The sequence below is a fragment of the Bubalus bubalis genome, chromosome 20 (assembly GCF_019923935.1).
Source record: "Bubalus bubalis isolate 160015118507 breed Murrah chromosome 20, NDDB_SH_1, whole genome shotgun sequence".
Classification (NCBI taxonomy): Eukaryota; Metazoa; Chordata; class Mammalia; order Artiodactyla; family Bovidae; genus Bubalus; species Bubalus bubalis.
Window position 1 is genome coordinate 45,950,417 of NC_059176.1, and position 25,340 is coordinate 45,975,756.

Genomic DNA, 25,340 nt, shown 5'->3' on the forward strand with positions numbered 1-25,340 from the left:
TCTCCACACCCTCTTCAGCATTTATTGTTTGCAGACTTTTTGATAGTGGCCATTCTGACTGATGAGAAGTGATGCCTCATTGTAGCTTTGCTTTGCATTTCTCTAATAATGAGGGACGTTGAGCATCTTTTCATGTGTTTGTTAGCCATATGTATGTCTTCTTTAGAGACATGTCTTGTTTAGGTCTTTTTCCCACTTTTTGATTGGATTGTTTGTTTTTCTGGCATTGAGTGTATGAGCTGCTTGTATATTTTGGAAATTAATCCTTTGTCAGTTGTTTCATTTGCTATTATTTTCTCCCATTCTGAGGGATGTCTTTTCACCTTGCTTATAGTTTCCTTTGCTGTGCAAAAGCTTTTAAGTTTAATCAGGTTCCACTTGTTTACTTTTGTTTTTATTTCTGTTACTCTAGGAGGTGGGTCATAGAGGATGTTGCTTTTATTTATGTCATTGAGTGTTCTGCCTAAGTTTCCCTCTAACAGTTTTATAGTTTCTGGCCTTACATTTAGGTCTTTAATCCATTTTGAGTTTATCTTGTGTATGGTGTTAAGAATTGTTCTGATTTCATTATTTTATGTGTAGCTGTCCAGTTTTCCCAGCACCATTTATTGAAGAGGCTGTCTTTGCCCCATTGTATATTCTTGCCTCCTTTGTCAAAAATAAGGTACCCATAGGTGCATGGGTTTATTTCTGGGCTTTCTATCTTGTTCCATTGGTCTATAATTCTGTTTTTGTGCCAGTACCATACTGTCTTGATGACTGTAGCTTTGTAGTATAATCTGAAGTCAGAAAGGTTGATTCCTCCAGCTCCATTCTTCTTTCTCAAGACTGCTTTGGCTATTTAGGGTCTTTTGTGTTTCTATATGAACTGTGAAATTTTTTGTTCTAGTTCTGTGAAAATTGTCATTGGTAATTTCATAGGGATCACACTGAATCTGTGGTAGTATAGTCATTTTCACAATATTGATCCTTCCTACCCAGGAACATGGAATATCTCTCCATCTATTTATGTCATCTTTGATTTCTTTCATTGGTGTCTTATAATTTTCTGTGTACAGTTCTTTTGTCTCCTTAGGTAAGTTTATTCCTAGATATTTTATTGTTTTTGTTGCAATGGTGAATGGGATTGATTCCTTAATTTCTCTTTCTGATTATTCATTGTTAGTATATAGAAATGCAAGTGATTTCTGTGTATTGATTTTGTATCCTGCAACTTTGCTAAATTCACTGATTAGCTCTAGTAATTTTCTGGGTCTTCTATGTACAGTGTCATGTCATCTGCAAACATTGAGAGCTTTACTTCTTCTTTTCTAATCTAGATTTGTTTTATTTCTTTTTCTTCTCTGATTTCTGTAGCTAGGACTTCCAGAACTATGTTGAATAATAGTGGTAAAAGTGGACATCTTTGTCTTGCTCCTAATGTTAGGGGGAATGCTTTCAGTTTTTCACCATTGAGAATAATGTTTGCTGTAGGCTTATCATATATGGCCTTTACTATGTTGAGGTAGGTTCCTTCTATGCCCATTTTTTGAAGAGTTTTAGTCATAAATCGGTGCTGAATTTTGTCAAAGGCTTTTTTCTGCATCTATTGAGATGATATGGTTTTTATCTTTCAATTTGTAATATGGTGTATCACATTGATTGATCTGCTTATATTGAAGAATCCTTCCATTACTGGAATAAAACTAACTTGATCATGGTGTGTGAGCTTTTTGATGTATTGCTGAATTCTGTTTGCTAAAATTTTGTTGAGGATTTTTGCATCTATGATCATCAGTGATATTGGCCTGTAGTTTTCTTTTTTTCTGTTGTCTTTGTCTGGGTTTGGTATAGGGTGATGGGGGCCTCATAGAAAGAGTTTGGAAGTATTCTTTCCTCTGCAATTTTTTGAAAGAGTTTTAGAAGGTTAGGCATTATCTCTTCTCTAATCCAACAACACATTAAAAAGATCATACACCATGACCAGGTGGGCTTTATCCCAGGGATGCAAGGATTCTTCAATATCCACAAATCAATCAATGTAATACACCACATTAACAAATTGAAAAATAAAAGCCATATGATTATCTCAATAGATGCAGAGAAAGCCTTTGACAAAATTCAGCATCCATTTATGATAAAAACTCTCCAGAAAGCAGGAATAGAAGGAACATACCTCAACATAATAAACGCTATACATGAAAACCCACAGCAAACATTATCCTCAATGGTGAAAAATTGAAAGCATTTCCCTTAAAGTCAAGAACAAGACAAGGGTGCCCAGTTTCACCACTACTATTCAACATAGTTTTGGAAGTTTTGGCCACAGCAGTCAGAACAGAAAAAGAAATAAAAGGAATTCAAGTTGGAAAAGAAGAAGTAAAACTCTCACTGTTTGCAGATGACATGATCCTCTACATAGAAAACCCTGAAGACTCCACCAGAAAATTACTAGAGCTAATCAAAGAATATAGTAAAGTTGCAGGACATAAAATCAACACACGGAAATCCCTTGCATTCCTATACACTAATAATGAGAAAATAGAGAAATTAAGGAAACAATTCCATTCACCATTGCAATGAAAAGAATAAAATACTTAGGAATATATCTACCTAAAGAAACTAAAGACCTATATACAGAAAACTATAAAACTCTGGTGAAAGAAATCAAAGAGGACACTAATAGATGGAGAAATGTACCATGTTCATGGATCAGAAGAATTAATATAGTGAAAATGAGTATACTACCCAAAGCAATATATAGATTCAATGCAATCCCTATCAAGCTACCAACGGTATTTTTCACAGAACTAGAACAAATAATTTCACAATTTGTATGGAAATACAAAAACCCTCGAATAGCCAAAGCAATCTTGAAAAAGAAGAATGGAACGGGAGGAATCAACCTGCCTGACTTCAGGCTCTACTACAAAGTCACAGTCATCAAGACAGTATGGTACTGGCACAAAGACAGAAATATAGATCAATGGAACAAAATAGAAAGCCCAGAAATAAATCCACACACCTATGGACACCTTATCTTTGACAAAGGAGGCAAGAATATACAATAGAGAAAAGACAATCTCTTTAACAAGTGGTGCTGGGAAAACTGGTCAACCACTTGTAAAAGAATGAAACTAGAACACTTTCTAACACCATACACAAAAATAAACTCAAAATGGATTAAAGATCTCAACGTAAGACCAGAAACTATAAAACTCCTAGAGGAGAACATAGGCAAAACACTCTCCAACATAAATTACAGCAGGATCCTCTATGACCCACCTCTCAGAATATTGGAAATAAAAGCAAAAATAAACAAATAGGACCTAATTAAAATTAAAAGCTTCTGCACAACAAAGGAAACTATAAGCAAGGTGAAAAGACAGCCTTCAGAATGGGAGAAAATAATAGCAAATGAAGCAAATGACAAACAACTAATCTCAAAAATATACAAGCAACTCCTGCAGCTCAATTCCAGAAAAATAAATGACCCAATCAAAAAATGGGCCAAAGAACTAAATAGACATTTCTCCAAAGAAGACATACAGATGGCTAACAAACACACGAAAAGATGCTCAATATCACTCATTATCAGAGAAATGCAAATCAAAACCACAATGAGATACCATTTCACATCAGTCAGAATGGCTGCAATCCAAAAGTCTACAAGCAATAAATGCTGGAGAGGGTGTGGAGAAAAGGGAACCCTCTTACACTGTTGGTGGGAATGCAAACTAGTACAGCCACTATGGAGAACAGTGTGGAGATTCCTTAAAAAACTGCCATATGACCCAGCAATCCCACTGCTGGGCATACACACCAAGGAAACCAGAATTGAAAGAGACACATGTACCCCAATGTTCATAGCAGCACTGTTTATAATAGCCAGGACATGGAAGCCACCTAGATGTCCATCAGCAGATGAATGGATAAGAAAGCACTGGTACATATACACAATGGAGTATTACTCAGTCATTAAAAAGAATACATTTGAATCAGTTCTAATGAGATGGATGAAACTGGAGCCTATTATACAGAGTGTAGTAAGCCAGAAAGAAAAACACCAATACAGTATACTAACGCATATATATGGAATTTAGAAAGATGGTAAGGATAACCCTGTATGCAAGACAGCAAAAGAGACACAGATGTATAGAACAGTCTTTTGGACTCTGGGATAGGGAGGGGGTGGGATGGTTTGGGAGAATGACATTGAAACATGTATAATATATATGAAACGAATCGCCAGCCCAAGTTTGATGCATGATACTGGCTGCTTGGGGCTGGTGCACAGGGACGACCCAGAGGGATGGTACGGGGAGGGAGGAGGGAGGGGGGTTCGGGATGAGGAACGTGTGTATACCTGTGGCGGATTCATGTTGATGTATGGCAAAACCAATACAATATTGTAAAGTAATTAACCTCCAATTAAAATAAATATTAAAAAAATAAAAAAGAACTCCAAGGGGAAAAAAAAATGTTTGACAGAATTCTCCTGTGAATCTATCTGGTCCTGGACTTTTGTTTTTTGGGAGGTTTTTGATCATATCTTCAATTTCAGTGCTTGTAATTGGGTTGTTCATAATTTTTGTTTCTTCCTGGTTTAGTCTTAGAAGATTGAACTTTTCTAAGAATCTGTCCATTTCTTCCAGGTTATCTATTTTATTGCCATATAGTTGTTCATAATAGTCTCTTATAATCCTTTGTATTTTTGCATTGTCTGTTGTAACCTCTCCTTTTTCATTTCTAGTTTTGTTGATTTGATTCTCCTCTCTTTTTTTCTTGATGAATCTGGGTAAAGGCTTGTCAATTTTATCTTCTCAAAGAACCATCTTTTAGTTTTATTAATCTTTACTATTGTTTATTTCTTTTTCATTTATTTCTGCTCAGATTTTTATGGTTTCTTTCCTTCTACTAATTTTGGGGGGTTTTTTGTTCTTTTTATGGTTGTTTTAGGTGTAAATTTAGGTTGTCTATTTGATGTTTCTCTTGTTTCTTGAGGTAGGATTTTATTGCTATAAACTTCCCTCTTAGAACTACTTTTGCTGTATCTCATAGGTTTTGAGTTGTCATGTTTTCATTGTCATTTGTTTCTAGAAATTTTTTGCTTTCCCTTTTGATTTCTTCAGTAACCTGTTGGGTTTTTAGAAATGTGTTGTTTAATCTCCATGTGTTTGTGTTTCTTACAAAATGTTTTCTTGTAATTGATATCTAGTCTCATAGTGTTGTGGTTGGAGAAGATGCTTGATACAATTTCAGTTTTCTTAAATTTACTGAGGTTTGATTTGTGACCCAAAATGTGTCTATCCTGGAGAATATTCCATGTGCGCTTGAGAGGAAGGTATATCCTTCTGCAAAATGTTGAGAGGAAAAGAAAGAAAGAATAGATATGCAAAGTTAAATAGAGGTAGATATAGAAGATTTATATACATTAAAGATTAACTGCAAGGGGCAAAGAACAGTAGGAAAAGCAAAGGAATAAGTGTAGAAAAATAATAATAGATTAAAAAAAATTAAAATTAAAAAAAGAGAAAAGAAGCAAAAGAAAAAAAAAGGAAAGCTCCACAGAACTGCAAAAGCCCAACATAGAGGCAGAGGTTTATAACAACTATAAAAAATGTGACTGAGAAAAAGAAAAAAAAAACCCTCGAAAGCTTAATTAGATTTCATAGTGCCAATAAAATCGACAACTGCAACAGAGGGGGGGGGGGGAATGAAAAGAGAAAAAATCCAAAAGAATTGACAGAACAAGTCAAAACATGAGTTTTTCTTGAGTCCCTGCTGTCAGAGTCCTTTCCCGCACTGGGAGTCACAGTCCGCCTCACCTCCCTAGGATGCCTTCCAACATTGTGCCGATCTCTGGACCTGCTGTGAGGGCAGCTCAGATTCTAATCTGGTTCTTCTCCTATGTGTTCTTGCCTCCAGTGTCCACAGCTGTCAGAACTAGTGCGTTTTCTTTTGTGGGAGCTCTCAGTGATCTTTTATATATTCCATAGACACAGAATCTGCCTAGTTGATTGTGTGGATTTAATCTGCAGCTTGTACAACTGGTGGGAAGGTTTTGGGTCTTCTTCCTTAGCCACACTGCCCCTGGGTTTCAATGGTAGTTTTATTGCCACCTCTGCATGTCGGTCGTCCACTGGGGCTTGCTCCTGAGGTTGCCCTGAAGGACTTGGGTCTGCTCCAGTGAGGGCCAGGTGTGGAGGTGGTGTGGCTGCTTGGGTTGCAGGGGTTCTGACAGCACCAGGTACTCAGGGGAGTTGGCAGCTAGGGCAGCAGGAAATATAGTGCTCTAGAAGGGTATTGCAACCAGTATTGGCCAGTACGCTCTAGATTCTTGCCTGGAGAACCCCACCTCCCTGACAGAGTAGCCTGGCAGGCCACAGTTCACAGGGTCACAAAGAGTTGGACATGACCAAAGCGATCCTGTGTGCATAGACACAAGAGTTTTTCTGCCTGTGGCAGCTCTGCCCCAGTGAGAGTTGAGCGTGAAGGTGGTGCAGCAACTTGGCTTGTGGGGACCCTGGTGGTGCCAGGTGTGCAGGGACACGGACTGCCTCTGCCACAGAAGATATGGCCCTATCAGAATCTTTTTTCAAGCCTCTTGTAGCTGGCGATCAGAAGGGCTTTTTGGCCAGTCTTTCTCTGTTGCTCTGCTTGTTCAGGCACTTAGACGGCTCCCTTGCCTGGGGTGCTTCTCTGTTGATCAACGGGTCAGGCACATAGAGGAACCCCCCTAGCTGGGGTCCTACTGTGTAGATTGGCACACCAGACACTTAAAGGGGCACCCTGGCTGGGGTCCTACACTGTTGTTCAGTGTGTCAGGCATTTGACAGGCCAGTCTCTCCATTATTCAGCTGCTGATGCTGGCATGTGGGGGGAGAGAGGCTATGGTGATGGGGTTCCATCCTCTACGCGTGACTCAGCAGTATCGCCTTGCTTCCATGGCTGCCTGGCTTTCTTCCACAGCCATTTCCCACCACAATCTCCTCCCTCACTTCCCCTCACTCCATGTCTCCACAGCCAACAGCAGCCCTCACCCTGGGATTGCTCCACAATCCCTAAACTCCAGCTTCCAGCCACTGTGTCTTCTAGGGAACCTGCATCCCTGTCTGGGGTATGTATGGCTGTGGCAAGGACTGTCTAATTCTCATTCCATTTAGGCTGCCACAGATTAGCTCTTTCACTCACAACCTTAAATGTTTCTCCTCTGACTCAGACAGTTGCCCCGATGTGGGGCTGGGACCCCTGCCCCCTGCTTCACTTCCCCTACCTGCTAAGGGCAGGTAAGGGCAGGTCCAGTCTTACTAACTGTAAGGTCCGAAGTTAGAGTAGGTGAGGTTCAGAAAAAGAACAAGACTGGCACTCTACAGGAACAGAATACCTTTAATGAGGCGAGAAGGGGCAGCAGTCAGATTATGGAGCTGCTGCCACTCCAGTACTCTTGCCTGGAAAATCCCATGGACAGAGGAGTCTGGTAGGCTGCAGTCCATGAGGTCGCTAAGAGTCGGACAAGACTGAGCGACTTCACTTTCGCTTTTCACTTTCATGCCTTGGAGAAGGAAATGCAACCCACTTCAGTGTTCTTGCCTGGAGAATCCCAGAGACAGAGGAGCCTGGTAGGAGGCCGTCTATGGGGTCACACAGAGTCGGACACGACTGAAGTGACTTAGCAGCGGCAGCAGCAGCAGCAGCTTAGAACTTGTGGAGAAGGAAATGGCAACCCACTCCAGTATTCTTGCCTAGAGAATCCCAGGGACAGAGGAGCCTGGTGGGCTGCCATCTGTGGGGTCGCACAGAATCGGACACGACTGAAGCGACTTAGCATGCATGCATGCACTTATCTAAGAAAAGAGTAAGCATATATAGGCATGTATGTAGAAAGCTACTGTCTTAAGGGGGCCTGTTCTTCTCCAAGGTTGCTGGGAGTAGTTATCTCTTAAACAGCTGAGGCAAGGAGTTCTGGAGATCAGCCAGAGGCTGGGCCAGCTTGGAGCTGGGTGTAATCAACCTAATGTCTATTTTTCATTTGGGTGAGAGAGTTCTTTGTTTTGCCTAGAATGGTGGGGAGGACGTGGAGGGGAGTTTTAACTCCAGGCTACCTTGAGCCATGCAACTTTCCTTCACTAACACTCCAGTTTTTTTCCCCTAGTTTCTTCATCTTACTGAGTTTTGCTTGGTTCTAAAATTTGTATGCAGGTCAGGAAGCAACAGTTAGAACTGGACATGAAACAACAGATTGGTTCCAAATAGGAAAAGGAGTACGTCAAGGCTGTATATTGTCACCCTGTTTATTTAACTTATATGCAGAGTACATCATGAGAAACACTGGGCTGGAAGAAGCACAAGCTGGAATCAAGATTGCCAGGAGAAATATCAATAACCTCAGATACACAGATGACACCACCCTTATGGCAGAAAGTGAAGAGGAACTAAAAAGCCTCTTGATGAAGGTGAAAGAGGAGAGTGAAAAAGTTGGCTTAAAACTCAACATTCAGAAAACAAAGATCATGGCATCTGGTCCCATCACTTCATGGGAAATAGATGGGGAAACAGTGTAAACAGTGTCAGACTTCATTTTGGGGGGCTCCAAAATCACTTCAGATGGTGACTGCAGCCATGAAATTAAAAGACGCTTACTCCTCAGAAGAAAAGTTATGAATAACCTAGATAGCATATTGAAAAGCAGAGACATTACTTTGCCAACAAAGGTCCGTCTAGTCAAGGCTATGGTTTTTCCTGTGGTCATGTATGGATGTGAGAGTTGAACAGTGAAGAAGGCTGAGTGCCGAAGAATTGATGCTTTTGAACTGTGGTGTTGGGAATACTCTTGAGAGTCCCTTGGACTGCAAGGAGATCCAACCAGTCCATTCTGAAGGAGATCAGCCCTGGGATTTCTTTGGAAGGAATGATGCTAAAGCTGAAACTCCAGTACTTTGGCCACCTCATGCGAAGAGTTGACTCATTGGAAAAGACTCTGATGCTGGGAGGGATTGGGAGCAGGAGGAGAAGGGGATGACAGAGGATGAGATGGCTGGATGGCACCACTGACTCGATGGACATGAGTCTGAGTGAACTCCAGGAGTTGGTGATGGACTGGAAGGCCTGGCGTGCTGCGATTCATGGGGTCACAAAGAGTCGGACACGCCTGAGCGACTGAACTGAACTCAACTGATATATTCTTTTCCTCTTGTCAGGTACTCCTGTCCACTCTCAGCTGGTGTTCTGAAGGCACTTTTGTGTCTGAAGGTGTATTCCTGATGTATCCATGGAGATGTACTCCATGCCCACCTATTCCTCTGCCATCTTGTTCTCTCTGGAGAGTGGCCTTTTGGGGCGCAGGCCTTGAGTGGGTGTTGGAGGCTCACGGAAACATGTGCTTTGCTTGCGTTCATTAAGGTCCGGATTCCTCCACCTCTTTGCTTAGCCCGCCAGGAACAGTGCCAATCAGCGAATAAGGTCCTAACTGTCAGACCTTTCATACATTGAAAAGATGGTACAGTGAAAGAGTTGATCCCAGGCTTCTCCCATTTTCCATTGTTTTGTTTGTTTGTTTGTTTTTCATCACAGACCCATCGTTCGGAAGAACTGCTTGCTGGGAGCTTGTGATGCGTGTTGGCGTGCAGGCCCTTGGAAGCCCTGCACCACAGCCTGTGGCCGAGGCTTCCAGTCTCGGAAAGTTGACTGTGTCCACCCAGGGAGCTGCAAGCCGGTGATTAAGACACGCTGTGCACCGGGGAAGAAACCCGCTTCCTGGCAGCACTGCCTGGGGCCTTCCTGTGACAGTACGTACCCCTCACAGGTATCACAGCCGCCCCCAAACCTTGTCCTAACCTGACCTCAGGGAGCCAGCCTTGTCAGGGTGCCGTCCACAGGGCCATTCTGAATGGGTGTGGGATCTTGGGATGTTGGGGGAGTAGCTGCTTTGATGTGGGTGTGGCTCGGTGTTCTTTAGAGAAAAACCAGTTGAGGGAGTAGGGTGGCCAGTAGCTTTCTAGCAGACACCGATCACCTCTCCACAGAATCCCTCCTGCCTGAAGACTCAGCCCCTCTGCCAGGGCTTCCCTGGATGGGGTTGGGCAGGCATGCCAGTGTCCTGAAGTTCTATGTGAAATGGAATCATGTACGTATTTTTCTAGAAAGCAGGTCCATAGCTTTGGTAAGTCTTTCCCAGAGTCCATGATGCCCCCAAAGCTAGTGAGAGGAGCAGGTGGCCTGAGGGATCTGAAGTCTCCACAGGGCAGCGAGAAGCCACCTGACCCAGCTAAAAAGTGGGTCCAGGGCACTTTTTTAAAAAAAATGTTATTTATTTATCTATTATTTTTGGCTTTGGCTGCACTGGGTCTTCGTTGCTGCACAGGCTTTTTCTCTGTAGCTGTGGCGAGCAGGACCTACTCTCCAGTTGCGGTGCACAGATTTCTCATTGAAATATCTTCTCTTGTTGCAGAGCATGGGCTCTAGGGTGTGGGGGCTCAGTGGTTGCGGCTCCCAGTCACTAGAGCATAGGCCCATGTGGTTCACAGGCTTAGTTACCCCATGGCATGTGGGATCTTCCCGGATCAGGGATTGAACCCCATATCTCCTGCATTGTCAGGCAGATTCTTATCCACTGAGCCACCAGGGAAGCCCTCAGGGCACTTCTGACTCTAGTGCAGAGCAATGACCCTAACCCAAGCCTAGTTACTTTGCTTCACTCTGATCTCGGTTTCTACTTTTCATAAAACTCTAGGTCTCTAATGAGCTCCATGTTAAATGGATATGTATATATATATTTTTCAGGAGACTGCACAGACACAACTCACTACTGTACGTTTGTAAAGCATCTTCATTTGTGTTCGCTAGACCGCTACAAACGAAGGTGCTGTCAGTCGTGTCAAGAAGGATAAAACTTTGTGGGGGTCATTATGCTGCTGTGAAGGTAAAACAAAAATGTAAAAACTCTTTTTTCCCCCATGTAGCTTGATCCAAAACATGTGTAATACTTCTCTAAAAGTCTCTCGATTCTACGATCAAACCAAAGTCGATGGAAAATCACCACTGTTAACATTGGATGCTGTCATGTCCCCATGACTGGTTTTTAATTCCAACTCTTTTAAGTGATATATTCCGGGACTAACATAAAATCCCGTAAGTAGCAGGCACGCCTTTGCACTTGGGACCTCGGGAGACCCCCAAGGTCACCAGTGCGCTGTCACTGGCTGCCTCTTCCTGTTGTTTGTAGACGAGCACAGAGTGGGACATCCTGAAGACTTGGCAAACACAGCAGCTGATGGCTTCTCTCAGTTCTAGAGTTGCAGCAGGTTGATAAGGCATCTACGTTTTAGAAGCTCTGGCCACTAGTCGTTAAGATGTTGGCTCTGATGGCGTTTCTATGGATTGTAATGTGTCATCTATGAGAGAGTCACTCTGGACAGGCTTGTAACCCTGACTGACCCAGAGATCCTGGGGGGAATGGCACCTTGTCCTCGCTCTTAAGAGAACCTGTGGAAGGAAACACAGAGTAAACGTGGCTGCCGTTTCACAACTGTGGAAGGAAATGTGTGAGCGAATGAGGGATCTTAGAATTCAAAGGAGAGGGCAAGTCCACCTTGTCTACTGATTTTGAAGTATATTCAAAGCATCCTTTTAAGAGCTGTGAATGAGACTTTTCTAAGCACTATTCTCTTGCACACAAACAGAAAATCAAAGTCTTATAAGACCTAATTTATGCAGAAAGTAATATTCCTAAGGATTTTTATTTTGGAAAAACTGTAAGAAAGTAATGTAACTATGAAACATGATAGCTGACCAGAGTCATTTATAGTAAATAACTGTTTTAGTTTGAACTGATTTTTCAGTGAATCCAAAGTGAATTAGGGTTGAGCTGTAATGTACAGTTAGGATGAGGGGTTAGAGTTGGGGTTTGGTGAGTAAGTTTAGGATTGGTTTTAGTTTCAGGGTTGGGTTAGTTGAGAATGGAAGTTAAGTTGGGGTTGAGGCTGGAGTTGACTTTATGGATTAGGGTTAGGTCAGAGTTGGTTTGGGTTTGGGTTTGGGGTCAGTGATGGTGTCGGGGTGAAGATGAAGTTTGGAGTGAATGTTATACGTTCTAAAGCTGGGGCTCTTTCCTTCCATCTTACCAGTTACGGCATGAGTTGGCACCCAGCCCCAAATAAGCGGTCAGACGTCTTTCTTTGGGGTCACAGCTGCCTGCGGCCCGTGGCAGCAGAGTCTGCTGAGGCAGGTGTGCTGGCCCTAGTCCCTGGTCACACGTAAGTGAACAGTGGGCTCTGGCTTTGGCTGTGTCTAGACAAGAGTGCTGAGTCCCTCGTATCCCGAGCACCGCAGCTCTTGTTGTCACTGCAGCCTCACCGACACCAGGATGAGCGCTACTGTACTGGAGGGTGTGGCGGTGGGGAGTGGGTACAGGGAGGTGACGAGGACACGCCAGCCCCTGAGCTGTTCATCACCAATCACACTTGATTGCTGGAGGTTTTGAGTTAAAAGAGAGAGCATTTGTACAATACTCTTTGTATATATTTTTATATGACTTATAGGTGCAATATTTTATTTTGTACAGTATGTAATAAAGATATGGGACATATATTTTTCTTAGTAACAAAATTTCCTATTAAATTTCTTCATCTTTGTAGTTAAAGTGACTATTTTTCATGTGCTGGTGTACCATTTGTCTTTGATATCATTCAAATGACATTGCTGTGTACTGTATTTTACTACTGTTTCTATCACATAAGAGTTCTGTCATGATTCTGACTAGTAATTCAAAAATAAATGTACCTTGATTATTCAGTGGCATGGCCTGGGGTAATGTCACCTTGGCGGCATTTCTGTGGGTCCAGGTGGGCTGGACCCTGGTGGGCTCAGTGCTCTGGGCTGAACTTGGGAGTGTGGGTTACAGGACTCAGAAAAGAACACACAGAGATCCACTCTCACTCCCTTGTCCTGGACGCTTACTTCCTGTGAATCACAGCTGAGAGAATGTCAAGGAGGGAAAGAAGCTCCAAGTGTGCAGCCTGGAGCAGGAATGGAGGTGGGTGGTAGGTGGGAAAGCAGCAGCACAGAAGAACTAACACCCGTTTGGTTTTGGTGAGTAACCGCTCCCGATACCTTCCAGCTCTTATACAGTTGATGGGTTTGAACTGCTTGGGTCCCCTTACACACAGATTTCTATGACTGGTAAATACTACACTATCCAGGGCCAGATAAAAAAAACTCAAGGATGTGGAACGGTGAACACAGAGGAACTGAGCGTACCAGAGGGTCAACTACAGGTTATACATGGATTTTCCGTGGCAGGGAAGGCTGGTGCCTCAACCCCCCACCACCTAACCCCAAGCCATTGTTTAAGGCTCAACTGTATAGCGCTTCAAGATTAGCAGTGAGTCTTTCTACAGGAAATTCATGTTGTGGGAATTGAAATTCCCACTGGAGTTTCCAAGGTCACATGAGATAAGCAATGGAGCACGGCAGGTGTTTCAACAGTGTACTGATACTTCCTTTTCTTTTTTTTTTTCCTTCATTCCTTCCCTCCTTCCATCCCTTCTTCCTCCTACTTTCCATCCTTCCATATATATACATATAGATATAGGTATTGTGCACACATATCTCCTGTATCTATGAATTCACACTGAATTAAGTCTTGGATACCAGTCCAGCACCATAAGGATCATGATTATAGTAAAGGTATAGTATGATTATACCTTTTTCTCTCTCTCTCTTTTTTTTTTTTTTTTTTTGCCAATTTCTTTCTCTGACAGGGAGGGAGCCTGGCTCTCATTATCAGCAGTGTATTTTCTTGGTGACTCTAGTATACACATCAAGTAGCCTCAGAACTGATGATGCATACACCCTGCGAAAGGAAAAAATATGACCAGTGTGGGTACAGCATTCTTCCTGTCTGTTTCCTTAGTGCATTCAGTCAGAACCCTCTTCCAGGGTGACTCAGGTCACCCTCTTTCTTCTTGGCCCCTTCAGTGTGGTTATGGCATTCATCTGTTGTACAGTTATACTCTTTTGTCACAGTTTACATGCCTTCTTGGTTCTCCCCACCTCCTGGGTGATGGTTATCACTTGACATGCAGTCAAGTTGGCTCTGTGGTTTACAGTTCTCATGTGTGTGTGTGTGCGTGCATGTGTGTGTGCATGTGCACTCTTTAGTGTCTGACTCTTTACAGACCCAATGGATAGTAGCCCACCAAGCTCCTCTGTCCATGGAATTCTCCAGGCAAGAATACTGGAGTGGGTAGCCATTTCCTTCTCCAGGATCTTCCCAACCCAGGGATTGAAACTTAATCTCATAAATCTCCTGCCTTGGCAGGTGGATTCTTGAGCACTGGCACCACCTGGGCAGCCCCTATAGTTCTTATAGTTTTAACAAATACACACAGTGGTTTGTCAGCCACCACCACGTTTTCTCACTTGACAGCTCCATTACCCCCCAGATTCCTTTATCTTCCTCTTTGGTAATCAGTAATTTCTCCATCCCAACCAACCCCCTGGCAATTACTGATATATTTTCTGTCCCTACAATTTTACCTTTTCCAGAATTTCATGCAAGTGTGATCATACATTATGTGGCCTTTGAGGCCCAGCTTCTTTCACTGACCAAAACACCTTTAAGATTCATGCATAATATTGGGCAAATCAACAGTTTGTTCCTTGAATTGAGTCCATTTGAGTATACTAGAGATGTGTGTCATTTTTCCACATGACAGATGGGAAAAATGACATACATCTCTTGTATGCTCAAACAGACGCAGCTTGAGACTCAATTGTACAAATGTTATACAATTATATGAGTAAAGTTTATAAATGTGTAAACTTTTGTGTAAAACAAGCTTTCATTCTTCTTTGATAAACACCTGGGAGTGGATTTGCTGGCTTATATGATACGTGCATGTTTAGAAGAAACTGTCAGACTGTTTTCCACCAGTGACATACAGATGTTCCAGCTGCTCACATCCTCATCAGTACTGGAAACTGTCATGTGTCTGTATTGTATATGCATTGGCTTCCCCAGATGGCACCAGTGGTAAAGAAGCTGCCTGCCAATGTCGGGAGACATAAGAGATGCAGTTTCATTCCCTGGGTTGGGAAGATCCCCTGGAGGAGGGCATGGCAACCCACTCCAGTATTCTTGCCTGGAAAATCCCATGGGCAGAGGAGCCTGGCAGGCCATAGTCCATGGGGTCACAAAGACTTGGACATGACTGAGTGACTAAGAATGCATGCAGTCCAATGATTACAACTTTGCGGTGCGAGTTTGATCCCTGGTCAGGGAACTAAGATCCCACATGCCATGAGGCCAAAACACCAAAACATGAAACAAATATTGTAACAAATCAAACCCCACCCATCAGGTCCCTTCCACACAGGAGACAGGAGAGAGCCCAACTCCTGCAGGACATTCAGGAAACTTATCTGCACAGGGACCTGACCACACTGAACACTGGCTAGTTCAGGGCACTTACTATTCTATCCTAAGCTTCCAGGTCATGATTACAAGGACCAAAAGTTCTTCTTGGCCCTTCTGTAAATGTGAAGTATTGTCAGTGCAAGAGGATAATACCCCTTTTTTGCACTTCTGCCCTGCAGTGCAGCAATTCTTGCTCTTCAGAATGATCATGCTAATTCTTCAGTCATTAACTTCAACTGCTACATGGTACACACTTCTCTAACTGGAGAGGATGCAAGACAGGATGCAAAACAGAGGGCGATACATCTTTCTGGAGAAATAAAATTAATTAAAACTATGAAGAACCAGAGTCAGCAAAAACTATCCCCTCCACCACTAACATGGAAGGGGAGAGTGTGGGGGGAGGGGGACATGTCCCGGGGGACAGTCCAGTCTGTGAAGTTTCACCCAGTGGCGGAGGAGGGGCAGCTGAGTCAGGGTGGCACCTCTTCTGGTCCCCAGGCCGCTCCAGACCATCCTCTCAGCTGGTCAGGGCTCCTGAAGGCCTTGGAGGTGCTGGATTTGAATCCCATAGTCCACTTGACTGGGTCCCAGGGGGCTTGGCAGGGCTCTTTTTGTCTTGGTCAGTCATCATGGGTTGTTTCTGGGCCTACTTTACTTGTGCGGGTTTTGCTGGGCAGCCCACAACAACGTTGTCTTATAAACCTCCATATTCTCCCAGCCACGCCCCCTCTTTTTCTTGCTGAGGCCAGAGGGAGTGGCTGGGGAGTGGGACTGCCCAGCTTGGTAGGAGCATCCAGCGGTGTTGGCCACACTCGGGGTAGTGGGTTCCCTCTGGGGCTTTGCTGCTGGTGTCACAGGTGTTGCTGGTATCGTGGGTGTCACTGGTGTTGGGGGTGCTGCAGGTGCCATGACGCCCATGGGTGCCTTGGGTGCGGTGGGTGTCAGGGGTGCCATGACTGTCGCTGGTGCCTCAGATGCCATAGATGCTTCTGTTGGAGAGTGAGGCCCCAGAGTCACACGAGGAAGATGGGATGGGTAGGGGAGTGGTAGGATTGGTGATCTCGTCTTTTGAATTGTCAGTTGTATCCAGCATCCCAATGGTCTCCTCTGGAAATAGCCAGGCTGGTATGAAGGTGGACACCTCAGGGCTTGGAGGCTGGAGTTTTGGGTGCTGGAGTTCTCCATAGCAAGGTAGGGGTTCACAAGGATGGTACAGGACCCCACCCTGCGTCTATTCAAGCTCAGGCTTTCTGAGCTCTGGCTCTTGGCCCACCTCGAGCCCAGAGATATCCACACCGACACCAACAAGTCCTCTTCACAGAGTAGCTGGAGTGGCTCCTCCTGGCCTATCTTGACCCATGGATGCTGCCAAAGATGAGGTCAACTAGCTCTGTTTGTCGGATTGAGAGTCAGCATGCTTGCTATTAATGTTCTTATTTCATATGATAGGTAGTCGGGCACATGATAATGCCCTGTGAGCACACTCTGCCTCAGCTCCCGGAAATTTCGTCCTTGGAACAGATGGGACCTGGTCACCATGACATACAGGATGACACCAAGGCTCCACACATCTATCTACAGCTACAGATTCAATATCAGACTTGAGAATAAAGATCCTTGGTACTTAGGATAAAAAAGAAAATCAGAAGTGCATGAATCACAGGGAACTAGTACTGCTGATCTCTGCTCCTTGTAGCTTAAAATGAATGAATTGCAGAAGGACACACAGAAGTTGCTACTGACCTCATGTTTTATTATGTCTACTCTAAATGGCAAGCCACTCCAGTGTTCTTGCCTGGAGAATCCCAGGGACAGGGGAGCCTGGTGGGCTACCGTTTATGGGGTCACACAGAGTCAGACACAACTAAAGTGACTTAGCAGCAGCAGCAGCAGCATAGGAACAGTAAAGGCTACATCATTTCAATCTTTTAAATCTTTAGCTAGTGTCTTTGATTTTCAGGTTATGTCATGTAGAATGTAACTCTGCAAATAGAGATTCTAGAGATGTGGATGCAGGGAGAGCATAGAAGGAGAAAATCGTGTTGGGTCACCATTCAACAAGCCAGCTCATGTTATTTATGAGATCATTATCTAGGGGTATTTACGTGATACCATTTTCTCTTCTTTTAGACACAATGCTACCATCCTTACAAGCACCTTCGTCCATTCATTCAACATTCATCTTAGTCTGTTTGCACTACCATAACAATGTAGCACAGACCAGCATGGAGGGGGTGGCTTATAAACAACAGGCATTTATTTCTTGCCTTTCTGGAGGCAGGGACATCCAAGATCAAGGTAGGGCCAGATCCGATGTCTGATGAGGGCCAGCTTCCTGGTTCACAGACAGTCATCTTTTTGCTGTGTCTTCTTATGGCCAAAGGGATAAAGGGGCTCCCTGGGGCTTCTTTCATTAGGGCACTAATCTCATTCATGAGGGCTCCGCCTATGGGACCTAATTACTTCCCAGTGCCCCCACCTCCTGGATGTTAGGATGTGACACATAAATTTTAGAGAGATGCAAACATTCAGACACAAACATAGCCATGTTCAATCTTCCCAGTGCTTGCTTGCTTTTGCCAGAGCTGGGAATACGTAGATGACCTAGCCCTTGAGAAGCCCATAGTCTAGAGAAGGAGATGCTCATGTGAACAGATATTTGAAGCAGAGTGACAAACGCTGTAATGGTTGTTTGTTGTTCAGCCGCTAAGTCATGTCTGACACTTTGCGACCCCATGGACTGCAGCATGCCACACTTCCCTGTCCTTCACTATCTCCTGGAGTTTGCTCAAATTCATGTCCATTGAGTCGGTGATGCTATCTAACCATCTCATCCCTCATCCTCTGCCACCTCCTTTGCCTTTTGCCTTCAATCTTTCCCAGCATCAGGCTCTTTTCCAGTGAGTCAGCTCCAAAGGACACAGTAGCTCTGAGGAGGGGTCCCTAATGCTCTCTGGAGAAGCCAACCAGGTTTTCACATAAGTCAGGATGTTGCTCTGGGAGGAGGAAGAAGAATGTTCCAGGCAGAGAAATCAGGATGTGCAAAGGCAGAGAGAAGTTCCATGTGGAATGGAACATGAAAATCAAATGAATGCCTTCAAATCAGTTAATTAAAAGATTGGATACTCATGAGGCTGAAATTGCTGGTAAAGGTGACATCTTTGGAATATTTAAAACTTTGATTTATTGAAACTACCTACATTGTTCTACCACCTCCTGCAAACACACACATGCACCACATACACACATGCACCACACACACACACACACGTGTACATTGTGGAATATGCCAAGCCTTCAGTGGCTAGCATTTCAAAGAAATTCATTGGTCACCTTAACAAATACTGGCTGAGCACCTGAGTATATAATGTGTCTAGTCTTGAGGATTTGGCATTCCAATCAGAGAGATGGATAATAAACCAGTAAACAAATAAATGTATAGGATATTTCTCTGTGGAAAGTGCTATGAAGAAAAGGAAATAGGGTGGTGAGCCCAGTGGTGATTGCACATCACTACTTTAGCCTTCTGAGGAGGTGATACGTGAGTCCAGACCTAAAGGATGAGGTGGAGCCATCCATCCCAAGAGGTAAGGAAAGAGCATTTCTGGCAGAGGGTACAGTAAGTGCGAGGACTCTAAAGTGAGCACAGGCTGTGTGTGGTCAAGGAACAGAAGATTCGTGTGGTGAGGGTTCAATGGGGTAGAAGGAGAAGGTGTGTGATATGAAGCTGGAGAGCTTCTGAGGACCAAATCGTTGAAGCCTTTGAAGGTCAAGGTAAAGACTGGACTTTTATTCCCAAAATATGAGAAGCCATTGAGGAGTTCTATATGGGAGGAAATAATTATCTATGTTTTCAATTCATTTGTGTCAAAAATCATTCATCATAAAATGAAAAAAAATAAAATTGGACCTCATCAAAAATGTGCTAATCAAAGGCACTATTAAGAATATGAACACATAAGCCTTAGACTGGGAGAAAGATTGGCTGTCCTGTGTCTGATTAAGAACTTATGTCCAGAATATGTGAGGAACTATTACAGTTTAACAGTGAACTCTCCCCTCCCTGAGAAAAACAATGGCAAAAGACCTGAAGTTCACAAAAAAACGACTGACAGATGGAATCAGGAAAATGAAAATTGAAAGCACGATGAGATGCAGCATCACACCTACCAGAAGAGTGAAAACCAACTGACGACGTAAACTTTTTGGCATCAAAAGAAATTCCCAATGCACTGCAGACAGATGGATAAAATGGGACAACCACCTTGGAAAGCTATGTGGCAGTTTCTAATAAACTTAAGCACATACCGACCCTTGACCCAACAATTCCATCCACAGGTATTTACCCAAGAAAAATGAAAACATGTTCACACACACATACACACACACACACAAATACAAGCATGTTCTTCTTAGTCTTTACTCCATAATGACCATCAATAGGAGAATGGATAAACAAACCATGGTATATTCATACAATGGAGTAGGATTCAGCAATAAAAAATGAGTTACTGATATACATAACAATATGGGTGAATCTCAAAAACATTATATTAGAGATCAGGGGGGCAGTCCTAAGATGGCGGAGGAATATGACATGGAGACCACTTTCTCCCCCACAAATTCATGGTAAGAACATTTGAACGCTAAGCAAATTCCACAAAACAACTTCTGAATGCTGGCAGAGGACATCAGGCACCCAGAAAGGCAGCCCATTTTCTTCGAAAGGAGGTAGGACAAAATATAAAAGATAAAAAGAGAGACAAAAGAAGTACGGATGAAGATCCCCCCAGAAAGGGAGTCTTTAAAAAGAAGTTTCCAAAGACCAGGAAACACTCTCACTGGCGGGTCTGTGGCAAGCCTTGGAATCTCAGAGGGCAACATAACGGGGAGGAAAAATAAATAAATAAATAAATAATTAAAACCCACAGATTACATGCTTAACGGCAACTCCCAGCAGCCCAGACGCTCGCATCTGCCACTAGCAGGGCTGGACAGGGAGGCGCATGCTGCATTGCTTAGGGTAAGGACTGGGCCTGAATGCTCTGAGGGCAATCTGAGGGAACTAACTTGAGATAGCAACCCACACTGTAGGATAGCTATCCTGCGAAAAGCCCTAACCTAAGATGCTGCCAGGCCCGCTCACAGAACAAAGGACTGAGCAGACCTAGCTGGCTGCAGATCGGCCCATCCCCTGCCGGAGACAGGCAGGCGAGGGCAACCAGAGCCGGAAGGGGGCAATCGCAGCCCCAGAGAGGCATCCTCTACCAAACTGCAAGCAGGCTTCATTGCTAACCAAGACTTCTAGGGATTCTGGATGGTCGACGTCTGCTGGGAGGGTCACAGCCAGAGATCAGCTCCCCAGAAGACAGACACGGCACACCTGAGAAGGTGTGCCTGTTGTACACCCAGAAAACCAAGTGGCAGGTACGGGGGAGGCGATAAGTCACAGCCACCACCTGGGGGCGACCACGCTCGCCAAGCACCTGGTCACCTGAGCTGCTCGGACCTGGGAAGGGCACAAAACGCAGGCCCAACCAAGTCTGTGCCTCTGTGGAGTACCTGAGAACCTGAACCTGAGCGGTTTAGACCTGGGAAGTGCATGCAACCCAGGGCCCGCCTCAGACAGTTCCCGGCAGAGCAACCTAGAGCCTGAGCAGTGTAGACAGGGAAAGCACACACGCCATGAATGGGGGCAAACCCAGTGTGGCCAAGTTACTGCGAGTACTCCCCACACACGCCAGTGATATTTGTTTGCAGTGTTCCTCCCTCCCCACAGCATGACTGAACAAGTGAGCCTAAAAAAGTGACCACCACTGCCCTCTTGTGGTAGGGCAGAAATTAGACACTGAAGGGACCAGCAAACAAGAAGCTAAAATAAACAGAGGGAACTGCTTTGGAAGTGACAGCTGCAATAGATTAAAACCCTGTAGTTAGCACCGACTACACAGGAAGGGACCTGTAGATCTTGAGAAGTATAAGCTGGATCAAGGAAATATCTGAAAATGAACTGACCCCACACTGTCTGCAACGGCTCCAGAGAAAGTCCTATATATATATTTTTACTATTATCATTTTTTAAATTTTTAAAAAAGTTTTTAAATTTTAAGTCCTCTATTACTCCTTTAATTTTCGTTTTTATAACCTACTATTGCCTTGCAAAAAAAGACCCTATTTTTAAAGCAAACTTCATATATATATATTTTATAATTTTTGTGACTTTGTTTTGTTTTTTTAATATTGTATTTTTGAGAATCTAACCTCTACTCTAGATTTTTAATCTTTGCTTTTTGGTATTATCAATTTTGTACCATTAAGAATGCAATCTTCAGTACCCATTTTTACTTGGGAGCGAGATTACTGGCTTGATTGCTCTCTCCCTCTTTTGACTCTCCTTTTTCTCCACCAGGCCTCCTCTATCTCCTCCCTCCCCCTTCTCTTCTCTACCCAACTCTGTGAATCTCTTTGTGTGTTCTGGGCTGTGGAGAACACTAGGGAATTGATTACTGGCTGGATCTGTCTCTCTCCTTTTGATGCCCCCTTTTATCCTCCTGGCCACCTCTGTCTCCTTCCTCCCTCTTCTCTTCTCTGTGTAACTCTTTGAACATCTCTGAGGGATCCAGATTGTGGAGAGCACATATGGAATTGATTACTGTCTAGCTTGCTCTCTCCCCTTGAGCCCCCTCTTCTTCCCCTGGCCAACTCTATCTCCCTCCTCCTTATTCTCTTCTCCATCTAACTTGGTGAACCTCTCTGGGTGTCCCTCACTGTGGAGAAACTTTTAATCATTAACCTAGATATTTTATCATCAGTGCTGTATAGATGAAGAAGTCTTGAAGCTACTGTAAGAATAAGACTGAAAACCAGAGGCAGGAGGGTTAAGTCCAAATCCTGAGAACACCAGAGAACTCCTGACTCCAGGGAACATTAATTGATAGGAGCTCATCAAAAGCCTCCATACCTACACTGAAACCAAGCACTACCGAAGGGCCAACAAGTTACAGAGCAAGACATACCACACAAATTATCCAGCAACACAGGAACATAGCCCTGAGCTTCAATATACAGGCTGCCCAAAGTCACAACAAACCCACTGACATCTCAAAACTCACTACTGGACACTTCATTGCCCTCCAGAGAGAAGAAATCCAGCTCCACCCACCAGAACACCGACACAAGCTTCCCTAATCAGGAAACCTTGACAAGCCACACGTCCAACCCCACCCACAGCAAGGAACCTCCACAATAAAGAGGAACCACAAACTGCCAGAATACGGAAAGGCCACCCCAAACACAGCAATATAAACAATATGAAAAGGCAGAGAAATACTCAGCAGGTAAAGGAACAGGATAAATGCCCACCGAACCAAACAAAAGAGGAAGAGATAGGGAATCTACCTGATAAAGAATTCTGAATAATGATAGTGAAAATGATCCAAAATCTTGAAAACAAAATGGAGTTACAGATAAATAGCCTGGAGACAAGGATTGAGAGGATGCAAAAAATGTTTAACAAGGACCTAGAAGAAATAAAAAAGAGTCAATATATAATGAATAATGCAATAAATGAGATAAAAAACACTCTGGAGGGAACCAACAGTAGAACAACAGAGGCAGAAGATAGGATAAGTGAGGTATAAGAGAGAATGGTAGAAATAAATGAAGCAGAGAGGAAAAAAGAAAAAAGAATTAAAAGAAATGAGGACAACCTCAGAGACCTCTGGGACAATGTTAAACGCCCCAACATTCGGATGACAGGAGTCCCAGAAGAAGAAGACAAAAAGAAAGACCATGAGAAAATACTTGAGATAATAGTTGAAAACTTCCCTAAAATGGGGAAGGAAATAGCCACCCAAGTCCAAGAAACCCAGAGAGTCCCAAACAGGATAAACCCAAGGTGAAACACCTCAAGAAACATATTAATCAAATTAACAAAGGTCAAACACAAACAACAAATATTGAAAGCAGCAAGGGAAAAGCAACAAATAACACATAAGGGGATTCCCATAAGGATAACAGCTGATCTTTCAATAGAAACCCTTCAGGCCAGAAGGGAATGGCAGGACATACTTAAAATGATGAAAGAGAAAAACCTACAGCCCAGATTACTGTACCCAGCAAGGATCTCATTCAAACATGAAGGAGAAGTCAGAAGCTTTACAGACAAGCAAAAGCTGAGAGAACTCAGCACCACCAAACCAGCTGTCCATCAAATGCGAAAGGATCTTCTCTAGACAGGAAACACTGAAAGGGTGTATAAACTTGAACCCAAAACAACAAAATAACTGGCAACAGGATCATACTTATCAATAATTACCTTAAATGTAAATTGGTTGAATACCCCAACCAAAAGACAAAGACTGGCTGAATGGATACAAAAACAAGATCCCTATGTATGTTGTCTACAAGAGACCCACCTCGAAACAAGGGACACATACAGACTGAAAGTGAAGGGCTGGAAAAAGATTTTCCATGCAAATAGAGACCAAAAGAAAGCAGGAGTAGCAATACTCATATCAGATAAAATAGATTTTAAAATAAAGGCTGTGAAAAGAGACAAAGAAGGACATTACATAATGATCAAAGGATCAATCCAAGAAGAAGATATAACAATTATAAATATATATGCACCCAACATAGGAGCACCGCACTATGTAAGACAAATGCTAACAAGTATGAAAGGGGAAATTAACAATAACACAATAATAGTGGGAGAATTTAATACCCCACTCACACCTATGGATAGATCAACTAAACAGAAAATTAACAGGGAAACACAAACTTTAAATGATACAATAGATCAGTTAGACCTAGTTGATATCTATAGGACATTTCACCCTAAAACAATTAATTTCACCTTTTTCTCAAGTGCACATGGAACCTTCTCAAGGATAAATCACATCCTGGGCCATAAATCTAACCTTAATAAATTCAAAAAAATTGAAGTAATTCCAAGCATCTTTTCTGACCACAATGCAGTAAGATTAGATGTCAATTACAGGAGCAAAACTATTAAAAATTCCAACATATGGAGGCTGAACAACACGCTGCTGAATAACCAACAAATCACAGAAGAAATAAAAAAAAAATCAAAATATGCATAGAAATGAATTAAAATGAAAGCACAACAACCCAAAACCTATGGGACACTGTAAAAGCAGTACTAAGGGGAAGATTCATAGCAATACAGGCTTACCTCAAGAAACAAGAAAAAAGTCAAATAAATAACCTAACTCTACACCTAAAGCAACTAGAAAAGGAAGAAATGAAGAACCCCAGGGTTAGTAGAAGGAAAGAACTCTTAAAAATTAGGGCAGAAATAAATGCAAAAGAAACAAAAGAGACCATAGCAAAAATCAACAAAGCCAAAAGCTAGTTCTTTGAGAAGATAAATAAAATTGACAAACCATTAGCCAGACTCATTAAGAAACAAAGGGAGAAGGGTCAAATCAACAAAATTGGAAATGAAAATGGAGAGATCACAACAGACAAACAAATACAAAGGATCATAAGAGACTACTATCAGCAACTATATGCCAATAAAATGGACAACTTGGAAGAAATGGACAAATTCTTAGAAAAGTACAACTTTCCAAAACTAAACCAGGAAGAAATAGAAAATCTTAACAGACCCATCACAAACATGGAAATTCAGAAATCTTCCAGCAAACAAAAGCCCAGGTCCAGATGGCTTCACAGCTGAATTCTACCAAAAATTTAGAGAAGAGCTAACACCTATCCTACTCAAACTCTTTCAGAAAATCGCAGAAGAAAGTAAACTTCCAAACTCATTCTATGAGGCCACCATCACCCTAATACCAAAACCAGACAAAGATGCCACAAAAAAAGAAAACTACAGGCCAATATCACTGATGAACATAGATGCAAAAATCCTTAACAAAATTCTAGCAAACAGAATCCAACAACATACTAAAAATAT

At 42.9% G+C, this 25,340-nt stretch overlaps 1 protein-coding gene across 8 annotated transcripts in view; it reads left to right on the forward strand.

Annotated features, from left to right (window-relative positions):
• The window catches only part of ADAMTSL3 (ADAMTS like 3), a 379,251-nt gene extending 366,480 nt beyond the window's left edge, over window positions 1-12,771 (forward strand). For 5 of the 8 annotated variants that reach the window (XM_045163811.1, XM_045163808.1, XM_045163813.1 and 2 more), the window contains 2 exons: window positions 9,553-9,767; window positions 10,762-12,771. In XM_045163811.1, coding sequence (XP_045019746.1) covers window positions 9,553-9,767; window positions 10,762-10,868 — 322 coding nt within the window. In that variant the 3' untranslated portion in view covers window positions 10,869-12,771. Of the gene's footprint in view, window positions 1-9,552; window positions 9,785-10,761 lie in introns of those variants that run through there. The other 3 variants (XM_045163816.1, XM_045163810.1, XM_045163812.1) reach the window with 3 other exon arrangements.
• The last annotated feature ends 12,569 nt before the right edge of the window (window positions 12,772-25,340 follow it).